Source organism: Seriola dumerili, unplaced genomic scaffold (genome assembly GCF_002260705.1).
Source record: "Seriola dumerili isolate Sdu_G_001 unplaced genomic scaffold, Sdu_1.0 BDQW01000073.1, whole genome shotgun sequence".
Taxonomy (NCBI): domain Eukaryota; kingdom Metazoa; phylum Chordata; class Actinopteri; order Carangiformes; family Carangidae; genus Seriola; species Seriola dumerili.
The window spans coordinates 5,949,350-5,959,276 of NW_019174328.1; the positions used below are offsets into that span (position 1 = coordinate 5,949,350).

At 39.3% G+C, this 9,927-nt stretch overlaps 1 protein-coding gene across 1 annotated transcript; it reads left to right on the plus strand.

The window, feature by feature from the left end:
• Positions 1 to 3,601: 3,601 nt before the first annotated feature.
• Positions 3,602 to 9,047, plus strand: gpr137b (G protein-coupled receptor 137B). Its single transcript, XM_022743744.1, has 7 exons — positions 3,602 to 4,248; positions 5,692 to 5,741; positions 5,916 to 6,138; positions 6,641 to 6,787; positions 7,263 to 7,391; positions 7,778 to 7,899; positions 8,005 to 9,047. The coding sequence occupies exons 1-7, from the start codon at positions 3,868 to 3,870 to the stop codon at positions 8,117 to 8,119; spliced, it is 1,167 nt and encodes a 388-aa protein (XP_022599465.1). The 5' UTR covers positions 3,602 to 3,867; the 3' UTR covers positions 8,120 to 9,047.
• Positions 9,048 to 9,927: the final 880 nt, after the last annotated feature.

The window sequence follows — 9,927 nt, forward strand, 5'->3', positions numbered from 1 at the left end:
TTTGTTGGACTTTTGGTGACTGATGGGATATTTACCCTGGGGCAGTGATGTCAGCTGTGACTTGCTGGTGTCTGTCTGAGTCTATTTTCTCCGACTGTGTTGCTTGGGAACCAGCTGACTGTGATCTGATGTCTGTGTTGCAGGAAACTGAAGCCTGGTGATCAGACTGAAGTGTGATTTCGTCACCACTCTGTTATTATTCTCCTTTATTCACTGACACAACCGTAGACATGGGCGGTTTAAAGGGCCAGGCGAAGGGAACTCTGCGTACAAACAAGACTTTAAATCATTTGTGACATATTCATTCTTTCATTCATTGGCTAAATCTAAATCAAATGCTTCTTAATGTGAAAAAGATGTTGAATCAGTACACAGGCATTTGGTCAAGTCTTCAGATTTATTATAGCTTACTTATAGGGTGTAGTTAAAATAAATATGGGAAACAATATAGATGATAACATATCTGTATTCATTTCCACACCTAACACTTACAAGGTCCAAACACATTATTATAACTGTGATACGGTGGATAGAGAAGTTGAGAGCTAAGAGGGAAGTCCTGTGACTGACAGCTTCCTGTTTTGTGTGGTGCCTGGGTGGCAGTGTCCCTGTGTGAGAAAAGATTAATGTATCGCAGTGGTCAGAGGTGAGTTAGAGTGACCTCCATCCTTGGCCCTCCTCATGTTCACATGCCCAAGTCCTGTGAAACAAAAAAACCCACCAACCATAACAAACCTCACGGAGGTTGTGTGCAGATTAGATAAGTTTCTGTTCTGGGTCGTAAACCTAATTCTGGTAGCCTGTTCTGACCAGATCTCAAGTACCCTTGGTTGGAATTAAAGGGGAACTCCAGTGATTTTACACTTGAAGATCAGTTTACCTGTGCAAACAACTGTATATTGTCTTCTGTGGCCCTGAAGAAGCTTCCTTATGTCTGATAAATAACCCTGAAATGTCATCAGAATCATTTCAGCTTGGCCAGAGATTAGAATTTTTAATGTAAAGCATTAAAAAATAGGGCTGTGACTGAACTTTGAAAGACACGGGTGTTTCCCAGATATAGAGGGTCTAATGAAAGACTGATTTACAGTCAGACAATCTTAGGATCTGTCTCAGGGGCCTCAATGGTGCCAGGTTCACTCTGTGGTAATTACTCTGTGGTAGTTTGATTAAATGATCTACAGCACATAAACTGAAATAGTGAGAGCCTTAAACTGGCTTCTGCATTTTGAATTGGAGGCCCCGTCTTTAGAGGAGCCCTGTGTCAAAAGTTAAATTTAAATACAATTTCAGTAATTCTTATGTATAAATGATATGATTAAAGACTGTGCAAAAAGCTAATTTCTCATTATCTCTAGTTTTAATATCATATTTCAGTTCATATTAGACTTACGTGGCTAAGGCAGTAAATACGTTTACACCATAGATGTTAATGTATTTGGTTATTTGATTACTTAACAAAATAACAAAAAGTATTTTTTAAGAACGTGAAATAGTGAGGGTAAAATAAACAATATGAAGTAGTAATCAGAACAAAAAACATCATGACTACAGGACTTGCCATCAGTGCTTGCATGTATGAAACTAAGCATAGTTTAGTATCTATCTTATTCATTGTCCGTATTGTCCTAGTTTTAACATAGTATTTCAGTTCATATCATGCTCACATGCTGCATATTCTTAATGCATTTAACCGTATATATATATATATATATATATATATAATATACACTACGGTCAAAAGTTTTAGAACACCACATTTTTCCAGTTTTTCTATGAAAATTATTCAGTTTATTGTGTCATTGCACTCTGAAATGAAAGAATAGAACAAATAAGCAATTTGAGTTGAAAAAATAATCAATTTATAGACCAAAAATGTATTCTAATATTTTGACTCATCAAGTAGCCACTTTTGGCAGATATAACAGCTGAACACACTCGCTGTGGCATTCTTTTCTACAATAGAAATCAAATATTCTTCAGAAAGTTCTTCCCAAGTCTGTTTCAGAAGTTCCCATAAAGTGTGGCACTTGTAGGTTGCTTGGCTTTCACTCTTCTGTCCAGTTCATCCCAAACCAGCTCGATAGGGTTTAAGTCTGGAGACTGTGCTGGTCACTCCATGTTTTCAAGCTTACCATCTTGTCCTTTTTTCCTGAGTAGTTTTGGCATAGCTTGGACTTGTGTTTTGGGTCATTATCTTGCTGTAGGATGAAACCTCTGACCAACTAGGCGCATACCAGAGGTATTGCATGGCGCTGCAGAATGCTGTGGTAGCCGTATTAGTTCAGGGTGCCGCTCACTCTGTACAAGTCACCGACCCTGGATCCAGCAAAACAGCCCCAGACCATCACACTCCTCCTCCATGTTTGACAGTTGATGTCCACACACTGTGGAACCATCCTCGCCTACTCACGGCGTACAAAGATCCTGCGTGATGAACCGAAGATTTGAAATTTTGATTCATCAGTCCATAATACCTTCTCCAGTCTTCAGTAGTCCAAGGCAGCATTTCGTGGCCCAGGAGAGCCTCTTTGTCTTATTCTGACATCTTAGCAATGGCTTTCTTGCTGCAACTGGTCCTGTCAAACCTGCAGCTCGAAGTCTTCTCTTCACAGTTGAAACTGAGACTTGCTCTTACTACGACCACTATTAAGCTGTGCTTGAATCTGTTGTCCTTTGAGCCGCCTTCACGCAAGCTTATTAACTCTCAGAAACTTGTTCTCTGATTCATTTGTGGCTTTGGGTCTGCCAGACCACTCCTGTCAGAGTTTCCCCAAGTTTCTGAGTGCCTTTTGATGGAAGAAAAACTGTACTCACTGACACTTGACTTTCTTTGCAATTTCCATGTAGGAAAGACCTACATTTTTAAGTGTTATGATGGTCTGTCTCTCTTCCATTGTTAATTGCCTTTTTCTCGCCATTTTTGTAGCAACACACTACTTTCTGAAGTACAATACTGTTCACCTGATGCTCATGAGGGTCTGGTACCACAGTGTGTTCCAACACTGCTTTTATGCAGACAGAGGGGGTTGTATGTAGTCAGAAAAGTTGGAACACCTGTAGGAAATTAGTAGCACCAGCTTTCAAGGCTGATTCAACCTTCATTGCTGCAGAATTGTTAACCCACTTTCGTGTTCCCTGAAAAAGGCCTTTTTGTATAATTCTGAAATGTAACATTATTTTTCAGTTTGGGTAACCAAACCTTTTTTTTTAACCTCTGGCTGTTCAGTACTTACCTTTGTACCATTTCAAGCTATTCATTGGACTTGCACGAATTGAATTGCAATAAATAACTGGAAAAATTAGGGTGTTCTAAAACTTTTGACCGGTAGTGTATATATATATATAATATAGCTATATATAATATATATATTAAATATAGGTATAAATATATATATATATTATATATATATAACAGCTCTGAGCTGCTCTCCTGGGGTTCAGCGCGGTGGTGGGAAGCCCCCTCACAGGGTTAAAGGTACAGTAGCGTGCGTCAGCTGATGCGTAGCGTCACGTAATGAGCGCGGGGGGGTTGGAGGGGGCGGGTGCTGGTCCTCTCTCTGAGCTCCTGGCTGCAGCTCTTTGCAGCTTCCTGCCCGCTGCTGGCCCTGACAAACGGCTCATTCTCATCACTGATCATGTGCCTCGCTCTCTGGCTGTCTCTGGCTCTGCAGCAGGAAGTTCGCCTTCTTCTCTTCCCCCTCATTTTATTTTCTCCCTCTTCCTGACAGCACCATTCCCCAGCCTTACTTTTTCCCGTTCTCACTTCTCCTGTGCCGTGCGTGAGGGCCGAGAGGCGCCGGTGAACACCGGCAGAGGCCCCTCCGCTCCACCCCGCTCCTGCTCCCGGCCAGGGGAGAACAGGTCATGGAGGCCCTGGTGGAGGAGAAGGAGCCGTCGCCGATGGACAAGTCTCTGCCTCTGCCCACTCTGAGCCCGGCCGTTCCTCCGTACGTCACTTTGGGCCTGACGGTCGTCTACACCGTCTTCTACTCCCTCCTGTTCATCTTCATCTACGTGCAGCTCTGGCTGGTCCTGCGGTACCGACACAAGCGCTTCAGCTACCAGACGGTGTTCCTGTTCCTGTGCCTGCTGTGGTCGGCCCTGCGCACCGTGCTCTTCTCCTTCTACTTCAAGAACTTTGTCACGGCCAACACTCTGGGGCCCTTTCCCTTCTGGCTGCTCTACTGTTTCCCTGTCTGCCTCCAGTTCTTCACGCTCAGCCTCATGAACCTTTACTTTGCACAGGTGAGTTCGCTGACTACAGTGCTGTTCACTCTGTCACAGGTTGTCATGTAAACAGTCTGTCCTGTACTCTGCACCTGCGTCTTAGTAATGTGAGGGCAGTATTTTATGTATGTTATTTCAATGTATGATTGACTCTGAAAGGCTGCTGGAGGGAGAAAGTTTCCCAGTGCTCAACCTACCAGTGGTTTGGAGGCAAACTGTGGCTGGACACAGTTAAAGCTTTGAATTATTAGAGCAAATACATATATAATATACTTGTCTGTAGGGGATCTTTAAACATACTCAGCCCTCTTGTGAACTAAAGGCTAAAACCTTTAGGCAGTGGGCAAAATATAAAATGGTTTAGAAAAATAAAATGAGACAGCACAGTACAGATTGTTAAGAGATAGCGCAAATAAATTTACAGCTTTAAAAATTGTGTTGCTTCACTGTGGACCACATTTCCATTTGTAGAGCCATGAAACTAGCACTGGGTAAATGGTTGAAGTCAATATCACAAAAGAATACAGGTGCAACTTATTTTGATTACTAATAAATCTTTGGATATGTACCTTTTCGATTTACTGATTAATGATTTGGGCTATAAAATGTCAGTAAAAAGAGAAAAATGTCCATCACAGGTTCCCATAACCAATGTTGCTGACTTTATCTATGGAGTAATTTCTTTTTTTCTTTTGTTTTGTATTATTGCGCATTGAATCTCTCTGATTTTATGTCAGTTGGCCAATTGTGTAGTGATTTTAGTTTTAAATCTGAATAGTTTTCTAATACAGATACATATTGCAAAAAAATTATACATAAAATCTTAACATTGATGTTCAAAGCAATAATTGTGTTTCAGTCTAAAAATGTGTAAAATAAAGTAAAATTTTGTTACTTTTTAACTACAGTTATATATATTTTAGTTAATCCGATAATATGGTCATAATACAATTCCACTGGAAGTTAATAGATGATAGCACTGATTTTTCCTAGTAGCCTATCTGCTGCATTGATTACAGTTGAAAGAACACTCAATCACTAATAATAACATCATCTGATAGCAAAGACTCTCTAAGAGCTGTTCACTAAATGTTACCTGTTGCTATCAGTGTAACTCTTTCAGATCAGCTACACAGTGTGATGCAGTGAATCAGTCCTTCATCTCCTTACATAATCCAAATATCAAATAATAGCTTCTCTGGCGTGTGCTTAAAGCTTATTTTTAGCATAAGCCTCTGGTGCTGATTTGAGTCACAGTTGATGGTGTGGCACAAAGTGTTACATGTAGTCCTGTGAGACTGCTATGTATCTGAGGATCAAAACTCTGCTTTTCTACTGTGTGGTTCCTGTTTCAACATAATATCTTGTTTCTGAGAAGAAAAAAAATACAGAAGTGAAAATGGGTGACCAGAACAGCATGATGCATTTGCATGATGCAGGGTTTTTTTTTGTGTTTCACAGGTTGTTTTCAAGGCAAAGTCAAAATATGCACCAGAGCTTTTAAGATACAGGTAAGACCAAGCCGTGATCTTTAGTGGAAGAATTAGTAAAATATATTTTCCTATTAATTTGGCAAAAAAATGACATCATCTGTCTTGGCTAAAGTGATTAAAAAAAGATAAAATGTCTATAGCAGTTATGAATGTGAATAATATGTTTCTCTCTCTTTGTGTGCTGACCCACAGGCTGCCACTGTACCTGCTCTTCCTGTTCATCAGCCTGGTGTTTTTAGTCGTGAATTTGGTTTGTGCCCTGCTGGTGAGGTTGTCCTCCACAGAGGCCCACACCATTGTGCTCGTGAGGGTCGCAATCAACGACACGCTGTTTGTCCTGTGTGCCGTCTCGCTCTCGCTGTGTCTTTACAAGATCGCTAAGATGTCACTGGCCAACATCTACCTGGAATCCAAGGTGAGAAATGCGTCCATGTCCTGTGTGGCACTGAGAGAGAAACATGAAGAAAAAGCGGTAGAAATGAAATACGAACAGTAGAAGCTGATTGGCTTTTTTAATAGTATTTTTTTAAACTGGCATCAAAAGGTATTATGTGTTGCATATAGCACCCTTGTGTGAAAATGCACTTCACCCCATCATTTATGCATTGTACATAATGCTTGTTCCCTAGCAACACAGTTGTCTCTCGCTATGCATGACTGGGTGTATTGTGGTGCGTTCACAAGCTTAAAACAGTTCAGTTGGGTCACTATTTTTTACGTATGTTCTTTAGCACTGACAAAAGACTGAGGTATAAAGTCTTACTTGAAACTCAAGCTTAATTTCTTTCAAAAATCTTTCAGTTTTCATGTAGTTTTATATGATTTCACAAATGTCTTAATCAGAGTATGTCTCTTTTTTCTTTAAGATTCATCGCAGTCAATAAATTGTAAATTTTTCTTAATGAAACTCTGTTCAGGGGACGTCGGTTTGCCAGGTGACCGTAATAGGAGCCATCGTCATCCTCCTGTACTCATCCAGGGCCTGCTACAACCTGGTCGTCCTGGGACTCTCTAACAAGAGCATTAACTCCTTTGACTACGACTGGTACAACGTGTCAGACCAGGTGAGCCACCGAAGACGTCATAATGCCTTAAAGGAATAGTTGGACATTTTAGTTCGAAATACACATATTTGCTTCTATGTCGAGAGTCAGATGGGAAAATACACTGAATATGAAGCTGCAGTTAATTAGCTTAGCTTAGCTTAATTTTTACAGTACTGATATGAGAGTGGAATCAATCTTCTCATGTAAGTCTATGTAAGTAACCTTACAACCTTTCCCAAGATGTCCAACTATTCCTTTAAATATGTTGATTATTGATATGAAAAAGTCAGATCTGATCGACCCACCGTGTAAACTCTTTACACGTGGCACTTTTGTCATGAAACAGCTTTGTAATAAGAACCAAATTTATGTGAGTTGTAGTTTTTATGGAGGAAAATATTTGGTTATTTGTCTTGTGATTATTGGCATTAAGGTAAAATAGTGGGCTGTTGTAGCACTGCACTGTACAGTTATGTGGTATGTTTTCTTTCAGGCAGATTTACAGTCGACTCTGGGCAACGCTGGCTACATCGTCTTTGGAGTGATTTTGTTTGTGTGGGAACTGCTCCCCACCTCTCTTGTGGTTTTCTTCTTCAGAGTTCGGCAGCCGAACCTAGACAGGGTGAGCCAGCAATTACCCTGAGCCAGCGGTTCCCAACGTGGGGGTCACTTGGTCACTTAATCCTTCCAGGGGTCACAGGACAAATCTGAGGGGTCACGAGAGGATTTATAGGAAAGCAAATAAAACTTACTGGGATTTAGTTTTGTCATTTCAACAATCTAAAGTGGAAATCAGTCTTTGCAGGAACTGCTCACAAGTCACAGACATATGCAACATGTGACGAGGGCTTGCTTTATTTAAGGCAAACAGGTTGGGAACCACTGCTCTAAACTGTAAACAAATGATGTGAAATACTTCAAAAAGTTTTATAATACAAGCAGTTACCATTATTGGTCGTTATGACATCTAATGTTTGTTATCATGTTTGTGTCCGGCTCGTCCTGCAGAGTGGCTCTGGGCTTCCTGGTCATGTCTTCTCCTCTAGGGCTTATTTTTTTGATAACCCGCGGCGTTATGACAGTGATGATGATCTAGCATGGAGCGTCATGCCTCAGAACATCCAAGCCAGGTAAAATAAACAAAGCGCAACACTGTCCATGAACTATGAATAGGGCAAAAGGTCGAGAGGTCAAATAGCATAGTTTAACGGATGTTTGTTTTTACGATTGTCCAGTCTGGCTGCTGACAGTTACGAGTGGGGGAGCCAAAGCAGCGGCATCAGTGCCTACATCGGAGGGGATGACAGCTACCACCTCCCTCCTCCTCCAGAGGAGCTCAGCCATTACTGACTGGAGCTCAGTGACTCCTGCTGACCTTTGTTTTGTTTTTTTTTATTTGTATATTTTTGCACAGTCTCTTACTGACCGAGGCACATGGGGCGGAAAGTCGCCCTCAACTTCATACATTCACTTTTGTATTTTGTCTAGAGAAGAAGAACTAACAGACTTTTCTCTTTGCCATTATATGAAGGTCCACTGATGGGACATTAATTTTGCACACTCCTTGTACAAAGTATGATCTAATTTTGACTGATCTTAAACATTTTTCATTGTATAGTTTATATTGAATACTACTTAATATATTTCCTGACCTTTTGTAATATGTACTGTATTACTATTTTACGTCTATGAACATGTTCTTTTTCATACAGATTGTTTATATAGAAGAGATATTCATTTAATTCATATTAAAAATGTTTAAATGCTGTGAAAAATGCACTTTATCTTTAATAACTGACTGATACTTCAATGATACATTGACAGTAGCTTGTTCATGTTTTAGAAACCGCTGCACATTAACAAAGGGTTAATTGACAGTTTCAGAATTTTTAAAAATATTTTTAAAATATATATATTTTTAAATTGTTCAGCATTGACTTCATTAGCATGTGTTCTGTAGTGAGTCAAAGATCAACAAATGTGACCATCAACATTTTTGTATTGTTCATATATTTATAATCAAAACTGGCTCATTTGGGAGAGAAATTTAGTAACAATTCTTAATGCCAAAGCTCAGAGGTGTTGACTCTGAAGTAATACTTCACCTTGACATGATTCCCAAAGTTTTTCTAATCTTTATTTTTCACACTCTTCTTGCACATTGCATTTCACTACACATATTACTTGTGTTTGAGACAAATAAATCTTTGGATCCTGAATTACATCAGATAGGTTTAAATAAAACAAATGACATAATTACACTATAATAAAATGCTTACTGACCAGTAATAAAGACTACTGTATAATAAACAAAGGCCCTGATGGTACTTTATCTTTGAACACAGCCAGATGAACTTACAGGAGATGAATGAAAAAAGATATACTTTCCAATCAAGTAGTGACCTGGAGCTGGCTGGTTATTTCCCTTGCACTGACTTAAACCCACTGGTTGTAATGGAGGACACCTGAAACTGGTTGAGAGTTGGACATTAAAAGCACAAACATCCCTCTGACAAAGGAACATGTATCAGAACAAAAAGACCAGCAGGCTGGATACATTTCTCACTTCTCCCCATTTTATTGATGAGCTGTTTTCAGAGATGGTTGCATTCTAAAAGCACTAAATACATGATGACATTATGTGCCATGGAAATTTACAGCATATTTTCAAGTTTGGCAAGTAACTGGTTGTTCATTTACAAAACAGGAAACATTGTCACTGTGTATTTGTGAGACTGAGGTTAAGAGATTGTCTTGAAAAATGTCTGTATTGGTTGTATAATATCAATTTTATTGGAGCACTGATTTGTTTTTCTGATCTAATGAAAAAAGTGGAAATATAAATCCACTTATAAATTAAAAACTGAAAACAAAATAGGCAACTCTGGTAGACAGTCTAGAATAGTAAATGACTTTAGAAAAATCAACTTTAACCCACTTATATGATCATTTACCATTTGATCAACATAAAGACTTTTTAATCATTGATGAAATAGTGCAGCTAATATATTTCAGTCGCATAGTCTTATTTTTAGTTCTGTTTTAGGAATAATGATCACAGATATACTGTGATCACTGCAGTTAATAATGGTCAGGAAAAAAAAAACAAAGTTTGTTGATGGATTTATCCATACATCCACAAAATGACATAATACTAG